General features: G+C 40.0%; 1 protein-coding gene across 5 annotated transcripts in view; it reads left to right on the top strand.

Moving 5' to 3' along the window:
- Positions 1-21723, top strand: part of FSHR (follicle stimulating hormone receptor) — a 100717-nt gene that overhangs the window by 21777 nt on the left and 57217 nt on the right. For 2 of the 5 annotated variants that reach the window (XM_021390909.1, XM_021390911.1), the window contains exon 1: positions 2775-3020. The exons of 2 other annotated variants lie outside the window; for them this stretch is intronic. In XM_021390909.1, the coding sequence (XP_021246584.1) occupies positions 2836-3020 (185 nt within the window). In that variant the 5' untranslated portion in view covers positions 2775-2835. Of the gene's footprint in view, positions 1-2774; positions 3021-21723 lie in introns of those variants that run through there. One more of the 5 variants, XM_021390912.1, reaches the window with a different exon arrangement.

Below are 21723 nucleotides of genomic sequence, written 5' to 3'. Positions count from 1 at the left end.
AGTTGTTAAGGGAAGAATCATCATCTGATTAATTCATCCAGGAAGCTGTAGTAATGTGTCTGTGCGTTACTAAACAATGATGGACAGAAATCAGGGAAGAGATAACTGATTCACAAAATTAACAGACACTTGAGTCTGTTCTTCAAGACCTTGGATTGTGTATATAAAACATGTTGGAAATTATTCCAAGCCTCCATTTATCCCCAGGTGGTTTGAGCATGACCCTGAATGCTTTCAGTAATATGCATGAAATTGCGGTTCTGTTTTGCATACTAGTATGATTTTATTGAATTCAGTGATAACTGGATATTTCCCTCACTTTTATCTCGATGTTTCAGGAGAATCTTGTGTTTGGGCGTTTTTGTATTGTTTAACACCATCTCACTCCCAACTGCTGTGAATGAAAGTGCAGCGGTTTACCATTCTGATAAAAATGCCTCACCAAACAAAAACAGGAAGGAGCCAACCTCACTCCACCTCTTCTTTATTAAACTCATAATTTGTTGTTGGCCCTGACCCAATGTTTTAAAATGTCTGTGGTTCACCAGTTGCGTTAAAATGAAGCGCACTTGGCGTAGTTTTGAAGGTCATTAATAATTGAAAAGATCCCTTCTGTCTCCAGTGATATTTTTTTAATCTTCCAACTTCTGCATATAGAATTGTTGCTAAGATCCAGAACAAATTGTGTGGTTTGATGTATGAAACCCAGAGTTAATCAAATTGCTATGTCTTCATCTTGCTGTTACTAATCTTGACATTCAGAGAATGTTACCACTTTTTCAACTTTGTCATAAAAACCACTATCCATTTGATCAGTACAACATGACTGTTTATAATGATGTATTTCAGGTTGAAGGTATGGCTTACGCTTGTCTGCTCCCTGGGAGGAGCTGTAGCTGCCATGAGGCCTCCCCTCAGCTCCTCTGCTCTGGGCTGAGCAGACACAGGGGCTTCAGCTCTCTTCATACATCTAGTCCTCTGGGCCCTTCTCCATCTTCCTAGCTCTCCTTTGGATGCTCTCCAACAGCTTTATGCCCTTTTTGTGCTGTGGCACCCAGACCCACATCCAGTGCTGGAGGTGAGGCCACACAGAGCAGAGGGGACAACCAATCCCCTCACCCAGTCTTTTTTTTTATCCCATAAATTCTGTATTTCATATACATATCTATTAAAGGAATGAGTCACTCTTTCCTCTGGCAGTCACTCCGGTTCTTATGACACTTAAAAAGAAGCCTTAACAAAATGGACTTTGCATTTTATACACATAGTTAATTTAATCCTTTTACGAGTCATTACAAATCTTCCATTGTTAGAAAGAGACTGTCATGATCTTTTTAAACTTTTTCTATGTAAATATCACCATTCTCATCTGGAGTGTGTTTCAGTGACTGGGGAAAAATAACAAGTACTTGGTGATGTTTGGTAATATTAGGGTAACTGTGAGGTTTATTAAAGAATTAGTTGAATAATTTAAAAAGTCTTAATCATCTCCTTTCAAACATTTACATTTCAGTACTTATTTTGAAGGTGAGAATGGTGGAATCTTTTCAGAGAAAAGATGCTGTCTTTTGTCTCAGTAACTTTGCTTATTGTTATTATTATGTAGGAATTAAACAAAACAACAACAACAACAACAAAGAAATTAAAAAAACCCAGCAACTTAACAGATGCTTTTACCAAGCTTATCCTCCAGCTTGCTCAGGATTTTAGCGTGAGTCAACATCAGCAGAGTTACCCATGGAAATCCTGCTAGTGAGCTCACTCACCGTGCAAATGACTTACAAGCTGTGCATATCTGAAACAGCCATTTTCCGAACACAACAAGAAACCAGAAACAACTATGTATCACTGAAGTGTCATTTCAAGTGTCTTGTAGACAAACCCTGGTTCCTGATGATAGGCTGGTGCAGAAAGACTCAGGGACAGGAATGTGTTAGCAAGGTCCCTTCCACAAGAATTAATATTTGCAACAAGGAAGGTAATCTTGCTCAGTCAAAAAGTGAATAAGTACAGACTCAAAGATGGGGTTCAGTGTCTGGGCCTTATGATCATGATAATATTCTTGAAGTTATTTCTTGAAGCTATTCCCTCTTGCTGTGCAACAAATATTTATTCTGTTTGTTTTCCAATGATAAAATTAGCTTACTGTTCTCCAGAGATCATTTGGGCTGTGGCATTTTCTCCTTTTGTGTTCCTTTAAAAGTGGCAGGGAGGAAGGGAGACAAATCAGCAAGTGCATAAAGAAAAATAACAGTTAAAAATAAAGGTGTGTTATTTAGCTCTGGCTTCAGGGTTATATAGCTCTTAACACGCGAAATAGATTATATACCCTACAAAGTAATATATAGACATATATATATTTTGCCTAGGAGCAACATAAATGCAGGGATTCTTGGGTCCATGAAGAGGAGCATAAATAGTACCTCTCCTTCAGTGGTAAAAATGCCTGGGATGTAGGACATAAAAATACTTACTTGTCCCTTAGTCTTATCAAACAAAACATGTAAAATATCATAGCTGAGGTAGAAGGCTCCCTTTCCATTGTAGATATGCGCTGCATCAAAAGCATTCAGTTCCTTCAGCTGGGGCCTTTGATTTCAATGACGCTTAAAAATTAAAATCATAAATATTTAAAAACAGTTTTGTTATGGAAAATCAGGATCGCTTCTCTCCATCCTACTGCAAGCCCACAAAGGATCTTTGACCATGAACAGAAACTTGCTGAGAAAGCATCTCCCAGGAGTCACGTGCTCCATCTCAGCTTTTAGGGCGGACCTTCAAGGAAGGGCGTCTCTCTGAGTTGCACCGTGAGGTCTTCACACTCCTTCCTTGTAGATGGAGGAGAAAGAGACAAATGTGAAGACAGAGATGTCCTTGGGTCTCACCTGCTTGCTGATTCTCCTGGCCAGCTGCTCCGGCTGCCAGCACCACACATGCCACTGTGCAGGCAGGATATTCATCTGCCAGGAGAGCAAGGTGATCCAGCTGCCCCAGGACATCCCCACCAATGCCACAGAACTGTAAGTAGGGAGAGGGAAGGGTGCAAGCAGCCCTCTTGCCAGCTTTCAACATAGCTGCTTCTTGGCAGGCCAAGGGCTGCGTTTGTAGGGGGTCACTGGGGAACCTCACAGCAGCTGTAGAAAAGCACGGTGCTTCCTTTGGCACTCGGTTAATTGCAGCTTGAAGCTTCCCTCCCTTACTCTTATGTAATGCTCCCTTTCAGATCTCTGTTAAGTGAAGATGTAGTATGGTATAATACAAAGTACGGACTAGATTTTAAACGGGATTCCTCAGTGCTGTGACACAACTTGAAGCTTTATAGGGTTTCTTTACAGCTTGCTCTCACATCATCAAAGCATGTTTGGGGCAGGCAAGTTGTATTACAAAAGCCTAGTGAGTTCTTGTGTCTGTGCTGCAGGGCCTTCCCAAAGGTTCGGGCTTATTTGCCAAGAAGCAGCTTATTGTTTTCTGTTTTGAAATCACGAAGGTGGTAAAGAAAGAACTGTGCCTCAGAGAGTGATTCTCCTGTATCAGAGAAGCAGCGTGACTGACTTGGAGAGAGCAGACTGTGTGAAGATACAGTCTCGCATTACTTGAGGAAGAGTTTTATTTATCTTAAAGCTTCTTATTTTCATGACCAATACCGTATGGCAGCTGTTTTCTGCGTCACTAGCACGGGCAAGCAAGCAAAGTCGTGCAATGTCAAGCACCTGCATAAGCAATTGTTTTCCTTTTAATTTCTTTTAAAGCAGATTATATTGCCCCTTGCCTACACCCACAGCTGTCTGGCATCATTAGGATCTAAAGCAAAAGTGAAAGGAGTCATCCCGCATAAACCCTTCCATTAATAATTGGAGCAGTAAGCGTGGTGGGAGGATACAAAGAAGAATGATACATTGTGAGTTGGAAAATACATCCCTATCTTGACCTTACAGACCACACTGTACCCCCGCTTACTGTCCCACAGTTTTCCTAGTGTGGAAGTTTTGTTTTATTCAGAAGGAGCAGTTGTTATGCTCAATGAATCAGTGAAAATGCAGTGAAAATTTGGAGAAAATGCCTGAATTAACCACAGGTCAGTAAAAGTTTAAATCATTCTCACAACTAGAGGGGAAAAATAACCCATCTGTGAATTAGGTCATCTCGATTCTGGGCGAACCGTGCTCCAGGCGTGCACTGCTAATTTTGTTTAATTTTGCTTTGATTGTTTCTTTAGATTACACAGTTAAGGTCTGCCTCCTAGGGATTAAAAAAAAAAAAAGCGGTTTATAATTATTTCTGCAAATAAGTAGAGTTTTATACTGCCAAAAAGCACCTGCTAGCAAAATGGGATTTGTTTCCAGCAGATCCTTGTTACCTTCTCTAGGGTTTGTTAAGCTTGTTAACTGCTGGTGCTTCAGCACAAGCGTGTGTTCCCTGAGTCAGACTGACTGCAACATCAGTGTGACTGAAAGCATCAGCTGGGTCCTCTCTTCTTGCAGTGTTATGTGATGTAAATATTGTGCTTGGAATCTCTTGACTTGCCTCTTCCCATTTACACCAACTTTAGTTTCCTAAGGAGGTAATTCTGGTCCTTGTAAATCAGTGTAGCCTGGGATTAATTACAGCATAGTTTAAGAATTTATACACAAATATTCTGTAAAGCGTGGTGTTCGTGCAACTAAAACCAGATGCATTAGCTGAGGAGTTAAATAATGGATAAGCATTAAATCTTTGTTCAAAGTGAGACAGGAACTCTAGAAAGGTGCCTTCCCATCCACCTCTATGCTGAGCGCCCAGGAGGGGTAGAGATGTTTCAGGCCTCGCCACTCCAGGTGCTGTTGCAAGTGCACTGCTGGTAACAGAGAAGGTGCTCTCTTCGTATTTCTTCAAAACACTTTTAGGAGTCGAAAGGGCCTTAGAACCAGTGTGCATAGATGGCAACAGTGTCCTCTGCAGGACATGAGCACAGACTTCTCCCTGCTAAGTACAGCTCCTGCAAGGCGCTTTGTTTCTCTTAAGAGCTAGTTCTGAAAGTGCTGGATGTGGTTTTTGGTTTGACATGGAGTGGTCATCTTTAGTATATTTTGATCCTTTTATCTTCTCTTATGTGGTCTTGATGGCTTTCCTCATCTATCCTGGTGTCTTTCCTAGTTTTAGATGTTGAAAAACAGGCACATGAAAGCATTGGAGGGAGAACAGAAGCTCGATAAAACTCCAGCACTTCTGCTTCCATGTGTTTCTGTTTCACTACAGTTGTTTCTTAAGTTGGGACAGTGGCAAGCAGCTATGTTACATAGTTTAAAAAAAAAAAGAAAAGAACCGTAAGGATGAAAATAAAAAATATGGTCCTCACAGAACAGCCAGCTGTTATGCTGCTCTTTGCTGCGGCTGATTTGTGTGTGATTGGTTTGGGCTGGTTTGCTGGGGTTTTTTTGTGGTGGTGGGAGGTTTATGAGGTTTTTGACCTATTGGCTGCTGACACACGCTGCTGCAATGTTTTTTCAGTTGTTTCCCGACAGTGAGAGCTCATGCTTGGCAGGGACTGTGAGCTTTGCAGCATGGTACAAGAACAGAGGCTCAGCACCTGCTTTAGCAAGGGCAGCAGGGAGAGAAGGTGTGCAGCCTCTTAGAGTAAGCCATTTCTCTAAGTGGTATAGAGAGCAGGGATTGGAAACCACCGGTTTCCAATTCAGCAATGCCTACTTTTTGCGAAAGCTCTGTAGAGGGTTGCTGCATCTCTATGTGTGTGCTGCTCCTTGCTCTTTTGAGATTCCTCTGCAGCTGGCCTGCCCCGTGAGTTTGCAGGCGCAGATGGTGGTTATTAGCTGTTTTATTTTATAACCTTTGTTTGGAAGAGGAGTTGGATAAGAATTCTTTTTTTGTTTTTTTGTTTTTATATATAAAGATGGTAAAATGCTTGTGAGAAATACATAGGGCTGTGATTGTACTGTACTGGAAGCAATCCATGAGAAAAGAGAGACAGAAAGTTCAGATGGGAAATTTAGGTTCATTTATGTCAAAGTATTAACTGTCAATCAGCTTGCAGTGTGAGAGAGGGGAACAACTGATTAATTACCTGTGATAGTTCACACCTTGAAGATTTAAAGCAGTTTTAAGATGCTGTGTCAAGCTTTGTAGTCCATCCTCATTACTTACTAAGATTTTGTTTAGTCCACAGAGATCTTGCTTCGAGAAAGTTATGCAAACAAAAATAGCTTGTTCTCATATAGAAGGGATCCTTCCTGAAATTTATCAAACTACTTTAAGCATAATTGTATGCATAGCAAATGGGAATACAACTAGAGATGCCAGGAAAAGCTTACTCATCTCTTACTGTACCCTTCCTTGCTTTTGAGTTTCTCATCTGAGAAGTGCCTTAAATCACACTTACACTACCCCAGGGAAGTAGAGAGCTGCAGCCCAGCAGTTAGGTGCACCCATTTGGGCAGTAGAATATATCTCCAACAAAATAAAGCAACAGTACATGGCAGCTTTGTAAGGGAAATGGAAAAGGGTTACCTGTCCAATTCTACTTGCATCCCCACAGGGTTATGTGATAGAAATATTAGTATCAGTGTTTTATCTTCATGTCATTATTAGCGTTATTTTAAAGAAGGTATTATGAAATCAAATTTGTTCATACTGTATTCATTAGAAAGAGAAACTGTCTCCAACTCTGTTAATTTCCTAATTTTCAGCTGCTTCTAAACATCACTCTCGCAATGATTAGCCCTCCTTAGCCCACAGCAGCAGGGAGATGTGGACTAGCAGGTTCCTTCTGCTTGCCTCCTTTTGAGCCATGGAGATATTATAAGAAACATCTCTGGAGAATGAAGGCTACTCAAAGAAAGCTTGCAAATGTGTCACTCAGCCAATTAAAAGTTCCCCTGTGAGGAGCTGTTTGATGTGTTAGTATGCCAGAGGCTTCAGCAGGAGAATGCTGCCAGTTCTAGAAAGGAGCAGCTAAGATGACTGAAATAATTGACACTGGAGACGGCCTGTCATTTCGCACCCATCTGTCACAATGCTGCCTGAAAGAGAGGGAAATTGCAGGCAAAATTAATAAGAGCAAGCCTTGATCACACAGTGTTTTGTACTTTAAAATACTTTCTCCATCTTCACTAACCAGTTTAGCCATTGGCAGAGCAGTTTAAATGTGTGTTATGTAGAAGCTTTTATCCCATGTATCCACAAACTATAAACAGTGGGGTTTTTATTGCCCTCTGCATAGGTGTTTTTGTACCACTGCTCAAGGATATTTATTTTAGACTATCGAGTCAAGGCTGAGTAGATGTCTGCCCACTAGAACAGTGGCTGCCTTGAAATAGCAAGTTCTGTGTTATAAACCAAATGAGTCAGGTGTGCTTCTCTGAGACGCAAGCTATGAACGAAGTGAACGGGAGCTGCAACACTCCCAATGACAGCTGCAGTTTGATTTTTTTTTTGTTTTTGTTTTCCACGCATCAAGTTGAAATTTTCAAGCAATTACAGCTCTTATTCAGGTGTTTATACTGGTGGACTGACCTTAATACAGGGTGTGGAGAGAAGAAACTGAGCTAACAAAATGAAGACCCATGAAGCCTTCAAGTACATTATGTAGTTAATAAATCTACATGTTATCAGAAAGAAATGAGAATATTTGCACAGCAGTGCATATTTATTTTGTATTGTGTGCTGTCTGAAGCCAACATTTTTCTTTAACTTTTCCTTTTAAACTAGCATTGCTTCTGTTAGTGTAGAAAAAGTCTGCGGTTAGTGTTAGGTTCTTCTCTTTTCAAATTTATGACCAGTTCACACTTTGAAGCTGAACACTATAGAGCTTGGTGTGCAATCACCAGTTGTACAGTGCTGGAGAGGTCCAATGCATATGTTGGGTTCTGTATTTGATGTCTTCATTGGGAAGATAAAAAGAAATAAGAAGAGCATAAGAGGAAAATAAAGGAAAGGCCCAAGGCAGGAAGTGATACTAAAGAAGGATAATAAACTTTGCAGGCCAGATCTTGAGCTAGTATAAACTGCCAAGTACGTATCTCTATAGAAACATCCAGTTTCTGCAGACAGAGAAGCATTTCAAGAAGAGGAGGAGTACTGTGTGCAATACAAGAGGCTTCACGCTGCGCCATGCTCTGCTGGCTTACTTGTGGTACTGTGGCAATGAATACATATGCATGACTGCCACCTGACTTGCAATGACTGAAATGCATGATCTAGTCTGAAGATGTATGGGTGTGTAAATATGTATCTAATGCCTCTTTGAAATGAAAATGCATTCACTTAAAATGCAGTGGCAGTATATGACTTGTTAATCACTAAGTTTTTCCAGGGAAACAGAGTGAAAGACAAGACTTGTTTTTTGTTTGCATATGACACTAAGACTTTATAAAGGTCCCAGCATGAGCCACTGGGTTCAGCAGCAGCCTCTGTAGCTGACCAAGTCTTGGCTTTTCCAGCAGCCTCTCTGGTTCCCTGTGAGGCATAAATTGGCATCCAACTCTGTCTGGATCCTCTGCCTATTAAAACAGGCATCCCTAGGACAGAAGGTGTTTCTTGTTCTCCAACCAAACCAATGGTTTTAGTCTTCACTATCTTAGTTGTTATTCTGAAGCGTTTAAGTCATACAATGTGACTGTCACATGGAAGTGCTCATTATAGGAGGTTTAAAAATATTCCACTTCAGAAAACAAAACTTATGGAAGCACTGGTATGTGATCTCTGAAATCCATAATTTGTAAAAAGGCAAGTAATTCTTTGGAACAACAAAACCAAGGAGAGAAATATTGGTTAGGGACTTCATTGATGAGGAACTTTCCTATTCTTTCTGTGTCTGTTTGTGTTAGTGTGGATTAGAAAAATATTTACAGTAAAAATGATGCCCAGAATCAAAGATTTTTGTGAAGATTGACTAATGAAGCACATGCTTACATTTACATTATCTGAAACACTGTCCTAAGCGCAAAAAGAACCAGCCCCATGTCACTTCCCAAGTCTGCTAGCAGATCAGAGGGGTACTTGGGGCTTCTCAGCTTTGTGTCTCAAAATAAAATCTTCTCATTTGACATTTTGGATATGATCTGCTTTACATCTACTTATGAAGAGTCATAACTTGCTTATTGAATGAGATTAATATCAGTGGTTTTTTTTTAAGTGTTTGGAAGATTAAGCTAGTTATTTTTAGCTGTTGTGCTTCCTTCAGTTGTCTCAAACAGAATGTCTTCATCTTGGGTATGTCCCCATTCAAATCTTGTCTCATTTAATTATAGCCTAGAAGAGTTTGACTGTAATGTTGTTTATGAGATGTGAGCTGGTAGGCACCAAGGTTGAGCAAGAGAGAAAAGTTCTGGTAAGGTCAGAAATAGGCAGCTTTCAAATTAAAATGTCGTTAAAAGGGAGAAGTTAAGTTTAGGGGACATAACAATGGAGGATATAGGTCAATCTTTTATCCCTCTGATAAAAATATGGATTAAAAAAACATAAGAATTCTGAATTCACTAGTGTCCTGCAGCAGCCTATTTTCCATTGCTCACTGAACCTTTTGGTCATAAGAAGCTCAAGGTGTTTATGCTGAGGGGATGCAGAAAGGTGCATGTTTGCATCTCGGGTTCCAACCCAGTGGGACATAAGCTGCTGTGCTGTTGGAGTTATGAAGCCATGACAGCTCCTCGGTTTTTCCTCTTTCTGTGTTTGTCCATACACTACACTTTCAGCTCCTTGCTCTGGTTTATAAATGACATTTGGGGAATTTCAGTTAATCATTTTCTGGATCTGGCCTTTAGCAAAGTCGTATCAGCACTACAGTACTGAAGATTAAATCTTATTAACTCCCTCAAAACATAAGCCATGTCTCTTCAACTTTACCAGCGGTATTTGGTGATGCATATTGAAGATTTCCAGTGGAAGATGATTCCAAAAGTACCCTGCTTAATTATGCAGTTATTCACACACAAAATGTGTCACCTGATAAGCCTGCAGGAGAAAGCCTGCTGCACAACTGGAGGGTTTTCTTCCCAGGTGCCAAGGAGGGTCTCACTGAGCTGGGAACACCTCTGAAAACAGTAGGTATGTGAAAAGCTTAGCTTAACAAGGAAGAAAAAAAGAGAGTAGATGAGGAATGCTAAAAGAACAGACAGTATGGTCATATCAAAGAAGATCTCCAGTGAATATACTGTCCTGAAGAAAATAACTGCTCTAAGTGCCTGCAGTTTATATACAGGAGGGGATCCAGTGAATCCAAACCAAATTATCTAGCATAGCAAAGAAAAACAAACTCAGTCACCTAAATGAGGAATGGAAGAAACACATGCAAAGTTCACTATGCTTTAGACAGTCTCCTCTAGCTTGACAGTTTTTTATTTAGTTCTCTTAACTTTCTAGAGTGTCCTTGTGCAGGCAAGCTAAAAGATAATTGGGATAGGTTCACAGCTAATTTAAATTGTCATAGCTTCATTAACTTCAGTGGAAAGAGCTGAGTTCATTTTCACTGTATGGCAGTGGGGACCTCTGCGGCAATGTGTTTGTTGTGGTGGCAGTGGATTGGCAATCTATTTGTGTGTGCATTTGTTAAACAAGGGCACAAAATACAGGTATTGTTTTTCATAATGGTGTATTAGTTCTACACTACGAGAGGCAAAACTGTGGTAGGAAAAGTCACTTTCCTTTGTTTAAGATCTTGACCTTTCTAGACAAAGCCTGCAAATTATTTCTCAGCCTCTGCCTGTGGTTTGATTAGACTGCTCTTATAAGCAGTGAAATTCAAGTCTTTAAAATGAAGCTTATTTCAAATTATAGGTCAGAGTCGAGCCTGGATTTCATGGAAGAGTGTAGAAAATTATTTCTTCTAATTGTCTTGCATAAGTCATAATAAGGAGCCCAATTGCTGCCTTCCTTCTGGTGCTGCTGCTTTGATTTTTAGCATCTAGGGTCAGGGAAGCTTGTGATTTGTCCTCTTTATTTAATGTTTTCTTCCAGACATCTTCAGGAGCTCAGTCTGAAATACATGAATGTTTCTTATCTTTCATTACCTTATCAGGCCACTTTGATGCATTTGTTCCTAGGTAGCCAGAAGAAAATTTACAGCTTTATTACATGCAAAGGGAGATATGCTTCTGCATGAAATGAAAACTGCCTTCAATCCAACAGAGTCCATACTAGTCTTTGTTTTTCATTAGTATATTTCCATAACTTTCAGACTTTCTAAACCCGTGTTTTTGCCTAGACTGGCTAAATAACACTCTGTCTTTGACCGTAACACATACAAAATTTGATAAGGTCAGGGCAGCCTGGACTTCGAACATGCAGTTGCTGGGTGAGCTGCGAGCTGAAGCTTTCCACTCTGTACACCGTCTTATCTGCACAAGAATGCAGTTGCTAGTCAGCACGTTCACATATTTTGCCTGGCAATCCTGTTTTGTGAAAGCCTATGCAAGACTGTCCTGGTAACTTTCCTACTGACATTGTTTCCCTGTAGCACATATGAGGATGTGATTTCTGATGTGATGCTTTGCTCAAATACAGCCAGTTTATAAGAACTGATTTGCAAATATTTGTTTGCATGCAATCTGTGAATCTTCGGTGGTTTTCCGAAGACTATCTACGTAAACACGGGGTGGGTAAAAAAAAAATCCAAGTTTTCTATGTTTGATTCATCCTTTGAGTGGAGTAAGGAAGGAATGTATGTTCAAGTGATACTCAGCAAACGTTTTTGGACTTGAAATAGTAATCAGTAATGTTTAATAAGGATATGGAGTTAGTCTGTGAAGACTAGAAGAGAAAGTGGAAAAAGTGATGCGTATCTCTTTGGTTTGATTTTCTTCATTAAAGCGGATTGTCACACGGGTAGATTAGGGATTTTAGCAGCTTTCTGTAACAAACTGGAAAGCCTTTTGTGGGTTTATTTTCTGTGCTATACCTCACATTTTGAAACGATCCCTGGTATAACATTCTTTCCTACCTGGCTTTGAGAACTGGATTTCTGTGCGAACTTTGGCTCACTTTGGTTTCTTTTTTCTCTTACACAATTGCATGCCATAAATATATTGGGCTGTTGCCTTTCATAGCCCAGTAAGCATGTTGGAGGACGGAGCCCATGTCAAAGGACATGCTATTAGACAGGAAGCACTTGAATCTGAGAGAGCCGCAGACACTCATCTATGTAAGAAAGCAAACTTAACTCTAGCAGTGGAAGTTACTGCCCATGCTGTATTCTCTGGCATTTCCATCCTCCTCACAGCTGCAGAAAATGAGCACAAATGAGCCAACTCCTTTTTTTCCTTGTTAACTACTGGGAAATAATCAATGCTGAAGTCTCTTCCTAGAGTCTGGTCTCACAGCTGGAATATTTACGGATATACAGAAATTTCTGAGCAAGCAAGGCATAAGAAGAGGGTCTGTAAATCTCCTCACCTTGCAGCCCCAGCACTGTTAGGAGGCATAGGTTCAATGCTGAAAAACTTGCCTCATCCCTGAAGCTTTCTTTGGCCACCAAAGATACTGTGGAAATCTTTTTTTGTTTTGGCAAGTGGAGTCATAAAAGAAGTACAGACTGTGTAAGAAAATGACAGCAGAGCAAGAAATGCCCCAACAGAACAACAACTCTCTGTAGGTGGAATTGCTGGTTTGGAAAAATGCCCACTGTATCTGAATCCCAGGAGCTATAAATCTCCTCTTTGCAGTATATTGTTGCCATGGTGGATGAAGCCCAGTCCATGTTCTTCAGCACTTTGAAATCCTTGTTAGTGACCCCTGAGAGGGAATACCCTACAAGAAAATGTAGAATTTTATTCCACAAATATTTGTACGCGTCCTAATTGCTTGCCCAAGCAGCTCTGTTGTGTTCCAGTGGGACAAATCATAGGTGTGGAACTACCCATCTGTATGTATTTGCAGATTCAGGACTTTGTACTATTGCAGTGAACAGGAAACAACTCCAAGGAAAAACAAAAAGGTTTCTGAAAGCACAAATGAAATACAGACCTGTTAAAATTTATTTAAAGTTATAAGTTGGGATTTTAATTGTTTTAGTAAGATATATGGAGATGCTGAGATATTCTTAGTGTTTGCAAAGATTTCTATAAATATGAACAGATTTCATGACATTTCTTTTAAGTAGCTAAATATAATTTTAAGCATTTCAAAAATGGTAAAGCTATAAGATATGGATGACAAGTCATTTTCCTAAAGTAGAGGATAACAAATTAGCGGGGAAGCTGGGACTACCACCCCTTCAGGATCTTATTCACCAGACCACAATCCTACGGCAATATATTTCCATGCTTAAAGAAACAGGAAAAAATCTTGCACATTCATATTGCTTTCTCATAACTGTTTCTTGTAATGAAAAGTCTTTATACTCAGCAAAAAGAAGTGGCTGTCATTTTGAATCTAAATAATGAGTCATAACTCTACTATTTTGTAGTGTTCAAGCAATGCATATACAGTTTCAGGGTGTTTTCTCCTCAAAAATATTATTGCTATCATAGTACTGTTGCATCGTCATGTGTCCACATGTGTCCAGCCAGTTTTTCACCCCATGAACCATACATCTGTCCAAGCTATGAGCAGACACTTTCTTCAGGAGCATCCATTGAGAATACTTTCTCTTTTTGGTCTTACTGATGTCTTGTTCTGGCAGGGACAGCCTTGTATCTTCAGGACTGTGGACTTGTAGTGGCTACTTCTTGCCATTTTGTTTGTCTGATGGAGGCATGAATGCTGTCTGGAAGAAGTGCTCCACTGCGCTGGAAAATGGGGAGTCTGACTCTTGGTCAAGGCTTTGGCAGGTTTTTTTTTAATTATTTTTTTTTCTCTGTCAGGCTGCCAAAAGGTGGCCTTGGTTCTAGGTGTAGATTCATCTGTTTGGTGTCCTCCAGGCTGAAGGAACGTAATTGCAGTTATCAGCTAAAATAGGGAATAAGGCAAGGGGTGCTTCAGAAGTTCCTGGCTCACATCTCCCCAAAGATTTTTTGCATTCCACAGAAACCTCACTTACCTCTGCCTTGGGGGGAAAGCAGGCTGCTGTATTTATTAGCAGTGCCTGCCTTACTGGCTAGAATGTGTCTCTATGGTGTTCATGGTATAAAGGAATGCATGCATTTCTGCAATGCATGACATGCTTGTATCCTACTTTTATGAACAGCTTTAGGCTTTAGCTTGTATTGTGCAGACAGATTCAGTGTTTCATTTGTCCAAACTCTGTGGATTCATGTGGGCTTTTGATCCTAGAAGCCCACAAGATCCTAAGGCCTTAATCTTCAATGTATTGTGAATTACTTTTCCTAAAACACTCCAAAGATTGAAAACAGCACACCTAGGCTATATAGAGGCCTAAAGTTCACCTTTGGCATTAAGAATAACATCACTGAGGGAGTTTCTATGGTACTGAGTGCTTCTAACAGCAGTATCTGTATTTCAGTTCTGCTGTCACAGAACCCAATGGCTGTGTTTCTGTGTTAGCATGCTTCCAAATTAGGCTTGGCTTGCATGTTCACCCAAATGTCTTTCCCTTTTGGTTATTTAAAAAGCCTCCATGAATCTTATTGAGGAGGTGGTGACTGAAAATCCTTCCAGGGGTGGGGGGAGACGGTAAGGTGTCAAATCAATGACTAACCATTCCCTGCCATCTGAATGCTGAAATAGCAATATTCTCAATGTTAAAGGCTACTTATGGCAGATAAAGCAGATGATACATCTGTGAATTTCAGGGGATTATGCTTGAATAAAGGAGGCAGGAAAATCACAAAGCATGCACAAAGGCAGACAATATGTCAGTTGTTTCTTTCTGTATTTTCATTGCATATTTATTTGTTTTGTAATTCAGTATATGTACCCTAAATATTTGTTTGATGAATGAGAGTAGCCGTAGCACTTTTGCCAAAAGCAGTGTATAATAATCTTTAAACACTGCAGTCTAATAAACAAAGCCCTAGGAATTAAACATCTTTTACAACTGCCAAGCTCAGAGCAAATGTCCATTTTCTCATCACCACAAAGCATGCCTTAATCTGAGAAAGTGGGAGAGAATGGCCAGGATCACGCCTACTATTTTCACAATTTTTTGCGGGAATAGATATAGATGTCCCATTAAAAAGGGAAGAAAAGAAAAAAAAGAAAAAGTGATTGGGTAGAGAGGTGAAATAATCAGAAATGCTGAAATCCTGAGCAGTACGTGCAACCCAGCCGCTTAAGAGAGAGAAATTAGTGGCACGTTTTATCAACAAAGTTATCAACGACAAAATTCATTTATTCTTTCATTTTTTGTAAGATCAACTGGTCTTTAAAATTAAGAGACCTTTCAACATGTAAGACAGATTTAAAAAAAAAAAAAAGATTGCGCAAGGAAGCTGTAATTAGAGATCTTAAAGTGATGATACAGACCTTTGAAACGGATCTGAATATACGTAACAATTCTAGAAGGATAAACGTGAGATTTTACAGTGACGTTTCAGGTTTGGTGGTGACACTGACTGTCATTTCTACTAGCCCAAAGGCAAAACCAAACATAGTTATCCAAGTCTCCTGCAGCGGATTCCATCAGCTAGATAAGGTGCGCAGCACTTAATGTACAGTACATTTGCTGATTGTGGATGTCACTGGAGAAGAGTGTGAGGCCAACTCATTCTTTTGTTATGAACTCCGATCAGAATGATTCTATCTTTGCATAGAAAGATTATCATTATATTGCTGATTAGTTAGCCTCTGTTCCCATTATTCAAGCTTATGCATTTGGTAAAAGGTCTCTCCAATACACACTGAAAAATCAGTGCAAGATTTTGCTATTGATTTCTATTGGATTGTGCAATATTGTTGGGCCTGGTCTTTTACTGCATTGCTTTAACACTTGGTTATCAGTACTGAAGCGTCAACTAATGAAATCCAAGGAGCCTTGGCGACATTTTTCTCATACTCTTTATGAATAAATGTGTATATAAAAAGATTGTATTAGACAAAATGAAGTTACTGTACAACTTATACTCCTTTAATTATCTTATGTCACAGCAAGTCATCATTACTTTTAATTAAACAAATGTCTTTGGAGTGGTGAGATGCGCTGCCTCATACTTCATGCCTGCTGTAAATGTTTATTTCTGTTTTGAAACTTTAATATGAAGTGTCGGGGGATATAAAGAGAGCAGAGGTTTCAGTATCAAATATATTCAAAAATATTTGTTGGGCTTGTATTTAACCACTGTCATCTTTTGCCAAGGAAGTTCCCTGTCTTCTACAATGGCACTGCTTGCTATAAAACATGATGAAATCTACTTCCAATGGAAATGTAATAAAAACCGCTCATAGATCTAAACTGAATTTTCTGTCAGGTATTCAATATTATGTTCTTGAAGATTAGAACCTCTTTGAATATTTATTTGCAAGGTGTACGGCTATTCTGGATCAGCTTTGAACTATCACTAGAGTATGTGAATGATGCTCAGTCATACATCTGTCACATATTCTATTATAATATGGTTATTATTCCCCGTTCGCTGTTTATCTATAATTCAGCTACAGCAGTGAAAAAGGCTCTTATGTACTGTATGTGGGCACAAAGCCCATGTAACCAATGCAAGCTTTTCAGAGAGAGGATGAAAGGGAGTTAGTGAAGGTTATCAGTGCCAGGCATTGTTCTCACACCTCCAGGGTGTCGTGCAGCATGCCAAAAACCTCTTCAGTTACACAGTATTTGATTAAATAAATTCAGAGCTTGTAGTTTGGACTTGGCTTAATTTTAATAAGAAGGCTTTATTGGAAGATGGGAAAGCAGCATTGTTTTTTGGGGTTTTTTTTTGTTTTGTTTTTAAGTGTTTTAGTTTCCTGTGACACACTCATGTTAATGCTTGGACGTTTGAGTTAAAAACCTTGCAGTGAATGAGTAGCTCATGGTGATGTCCTTGTGCTGAACAGTATAAGCACTCACATCCAGACCCAGGGTTGGTGACCTGGAGTCCAAGTGAGACTTGAGAAACTGTTTGGAGCTGCAATGTGCTTTTCCTCAGCTTCAGTATAGGGGAGGAGGCTACTATTAATCAAAATGAGCTTATGTGAGATAGGGTCATCGCCCTGTTACCCAGAGAAAGAAGGCAGCTGGGATTCTTCGTTCTTTCCTATCCTTTTAGGGGAGTTCAGAGCACACTGTGTAGCAGCAGCATCTCTGGGCCATACCCCTACCTTGCTTTGATGGAACTGGCGACCAGCCGTTGTTGTGAGCAGCAGTATGTCCAGGTGAATACCAGCACAGAGTAGGAATCATTTGCTGACATGATCGTTGGTTAACTGGCCCTGGAGCCAGTAAGCTCAGATTGATCTAAGCAGTCACTGTGTAAAGCAAAACTCCTATGCAAGAAAACATAGGAAAGAAGAAAGCAATCTATTCAGGTGCAAATGCCTTTTGGTGATTAAACTTAATTCCTTCTTGCTCCCCTCTGGTGGATGAACCATGGCTGGCTCTTTGGGTGAGAGAAAACTCCTGAACGCTCTTCTCCAACAACCCTTCCTAACCTAACATACAAAAGGCCACATTTCCAGAGAGTTGAACAAAAATCTCTTCATTTGTGCATTTAATTCCACATGTAATGAAGGATACTTTGTGCTTCTTTGTCCATTCAGTTCTGTTCTCCCTGTAGACTTCTGCATTTACTTCCAGGACAAAGAATTCATGTTAGTTATTTATTTTCCCTGCAGAGGAAAGGAAAAAGAAAGGGATGCTATGTTTGTGTTTGGCTACCCAGAAACATTTATAGCTCTGCATCCAACTCTGCATGCAGCTGTTCTGAGAGAGATACTAAAAAGCTGCAAGAGGATTCTTGTGCCACCTTATCTCCTTCAGACAAGAGAAGATACCCCCTGGCTTATAACGATAAGCTACAGCCTTGATCGATTTATCTGTGCTTTTGTCCTTCATCATAATTTGAGCTATTGATTCTATTTATTAAAACTAATTCAAGAAACGTAAACCCTGAGTGTTACGCTGTTCCAGATCAGGCTGCTCTGGGCAGTCTGATCTGAAGCTAATCCATTCACTGCTGATTTATTTTCGCTCTGTTTTCAAGCAGAGTTCTGTTCTGTGTTTCTTCATTTTTTTCCCTCCATCTCTCTGAGCAAAAAAAAAAAAAAAAAAAAAAAAGGCATTTAATTTCACACCTCCAGTGGGAGCAGTGTGATCTGGATTCCTTCTTCTGATATGCAAAGTGAGCTCAGGAAAGTTTCTCTGGCTCATATTTATGCAAGTTTTTACGTGGGGAAAAAGGTGAGGAAAATGAGAGAAATAGTACAGCAAACGGGTCACACAAAGCCTTTAAGCATCAGAAGTATTATGAGGCCAAGTCTATTCCAGCTGCTGCTGTCACTTCTCCCTGGTACAAAATTCAGGGCTTTATGTGTGTTTGGGGAGAGGACAATTCATAGTGGTGAGCTGAGGCAGAGGTATTGCCCATTGGTCCGTAGCTTGCTTCTTAAAGTACCTAATGTATGAGAAAAGAAACTCCAATCTTATTTAGTTTCTGATTCCCCGGCTATTTCGTAGCAGACCATGTACTGTAGTCTAATATAATGAGCAGGAAGCAGAAAGCTTCAAAGGGAATGGTTTTGAGGAAACTGTTTTGGTCTGGGGAAAAAAAAAAAAAGCAGAGATTGAAAGGACTGTAAGGGAGAACTTGAAATTTCACGTTGACGGCATATTTCCCCTGGCTTTAAAAAGATTAGCAAAACAACCTCAGAAGACTTGGTGGAGAGCTGAAGTGTTCTTTTAATATTTTCATTATTAAAGAACGCCAAAGTGTTCTGATGGAATTTATTTTTAGAAATGTGTTGTAGAGCCAATTCTTTGAAATAAAATAAAAGTCTGAACGAGATGCTGAAAGCATTGACCCTGATTCAGTTTTACCTTTTGATCTGCTGGCAGAGGGATGGCACTAATCTTTTAATTGTTTTAACTTAAGGAGCAACCTCTTCTTCTGTGAGGTACAAACACTTGCGCTAGCTGTAAATATCAGAGAATATTTCAACACTTCAATCTAGACAGAGATCACCTTCTCCCAGTAGTTCTAGAACAAGTGGTGTTTGCTTGTGCTCATGTGGGCGTGTCGAATGGTGAGTCCTGTTTTGGCAGAGCTATCTCAGGTTGGTTGTGGTGTGGTTTTCATTGCTTTTCTGATGTGCATCTCGGTGGAGAGATGTGTTTCTCCAACTCTGTCTGGCTCAGGCACACCTTGAGTGGTGTCATCTTCTGGAAGTCAAACCTCTTCACATATTTTACTTACATGAATTTGTACATTTCTTCTTGGACATCTACCACCAACAGTGTCCTGTAACAAAATGCTGCATAGCTTAACTACATGTTGTGCAGAGAATGAAGTCTTTCCATTTTTGCAACTCTTCTTATCCAACTCTTGCCTTACTGTTTTGATCATCACGGACACTTGTCACCTTGCTCCTCACTCTATTTCCAGACCGTTTTTGTCTATGGTTTTCAGGCCTCGTGAAGACCTCTGCAGGATGCCATTCATGACCTTCCTTTGCTTGAATAACTCTTACATCTATACTTGTTTCTTCCAGTCAGGTTTTATCCAATTTTGCATAAGCTATCTATCGCAATCATTCTGATGGTAAGTAGAAAGAGGACATAAGTATAGGTTTAATCCACTAAGGTTATGTATCGGCATGACTGATAATGTCTTTTTTAGGGGGTCTTTCATAACCTGAAGCTGTGCCATGAGCAGGTCAAGTTTCTCCCATCTGTGTTCCACCCCACCATGCCATCGTCATCTTTAACAGGACCGTGTGCATGTATTATTTTAAAGTGCTCTACAGAGGTCTCGTGTTTGAGCAGCACTCTGAAGGTGAAAACACAGAGCATATCTTTACCCTGAATATGTAATTTGTGGTCAAGCCGACATCTTTCTGAAACAATAATAAATGCTTTCAAATTCAGAAAACATCTCATCTTAACCCTAGTGCATGATTTTCACTGTGTGTTACTGGGAAGAGCTCTGTCAATCTTAAATTAGAAAGTATAGTTAGTGTTTATGAGGATGGTGGTTTTATCTGTTCAGGATCATCATTATAACATTTGAAAGTAAATCCATATTTATTAGAAGTTCAATAGATAAACTCGGCATTTGCAGTGGTGGGCTAGCCTTTGCTAAAATAATGAAAAATATGTTTTATTTGAGTACAAGAAGCAGTAATAAGATTCCTGGCTTCGTCATTTGTTTCTGTATATCAAATCGGCGATGTCTATGGAGAAGAGATCTCAATAACTGAGAAAGATTGTGAGGGAGAGAAGAAACTGTCAGGGGAGTGGAGAATTAAATTGGAAAGAGCCCATCCACCTGCAGTTCATATCTCTGTGAATGTTTCCCTCAGCAATAGCTAATAGATGAGCTGAGAAAAGTTCTTGTCATGGAAACTAGGCAGCTAGAAAGAGTACCAGTGACCTGAAAATACATTGTGAGCAATGACAGTAAACGGAAATGTTTACTGGACATAAAATGTGCAAAGTATGTCAGTCTAGTAGAAAACCTCATCTTGGCAGTTGTCTTTGCAGTGCAAGGACTATACAAGCTCTCTTATGCACGCAGGAGCATATTGCTCATACTAATCTTGTTGGTGCTCCCATGTTCGATGTGCTGTGTCCTTATTTCTCTTCCACAGGCAGCAGCAGCACAATCAGGAGCCAGCTGCTGCCTCCTGGCAATAGTCAGCTGGGACATTCAGATCAGAGGAAGGCCTGACCAGAGGGAATGAACAGAAGGTTTTGTTTCTTTGTATGGTGCCAGAGTAAATGAAAGATGGGATTTTTTCAACTTTTTCACTTTTGGTGTTGGTTATTTCAAAACATATCTAAAATGCAAATTTCATTATGTGAAAGTATGGAAATGCCCCACTCACCGGTGAGATGTGGGATCGTATGGCATTAGGCCAGCGTATTTCTGTATTAACTGTGTTAGCACAAGTCTAGTTGGTTCCCAGAGAACAGCAGAGGACATGCTGTTCACATCCTGGACGCTCCTTTGGGAGATGCTGTTTTCCCAAAACTACCAGATGAGTTAGTTGTGTTTGGTGCTCATGATGATCTTCGGAAAATATAAGCATATATTAGATATCAGAAAGAATATTTGTCTTCACAAAGCTTGCACTCAGATCCAGAGGAAAAAGAGAAAAGTACAATCAATTCTTCAGGTGCCATTCCTTAAATGGTTTATGACTACTCTGGTATCTGGGAGAATCAGGTATTTCATTGTAACTTCAAACAAGCCTTCATATATTCAAATGAATCTAAGTATTTGGTGGAGACTCTTTCTTATTAGGCTTAATGTGCTAGTTAAGTAACAGTGAGCATCTTTTCTCTGTATTTTATTATTTTATGAGATTTCAGCAGTGTCCCATTAAACAAAGTAGGTATTGTGCTTATGAGGATATGGATGAGAAAGGAGATTAAAAAGCATGATACTTGATAGCCTGTAGAGCTGAGCAATCACCAATTGTATGAAGCTTAACAAGTGGAGTGCTGGATTCTGCAACTGGAACAGGGCATCCCCAGATATATGTACAGACTGGGAGGTGAGAGGCTGGAGAGCAGTCCCATGGAAGGGATCTGGAGGCTCTGGCTAGCCACAGGTGGGTGAAGGATCTTGGTAAAGAACTGCTCCAGAGGGCAGTGGGCATGGAACAGCCTGCCCAGGGCAAGGGGCACGGCCCAGAGCTCAGCAAGTGTTTGGGCAGTGCTCTCAGCCATAGGGTTTGGGTTTTTGG

This window comes from Numida meleagris, chromosome 3 (genome assembly GCF_002078875.1).
Source record: "Numida meleagris isolate 19003 breed g44 Domestic line chromosome 3, NumMel1.0, whole genome shotgun sequence".
Taxonomy (NCBI): Eukaryota; Metazoa; Chordata; class Aves; order Galliformes; family Numididae; genus Numida; species Numida meleagris.
This window is presented reverse-complemented; position numbering and strand designations above follow the sequence as displayed.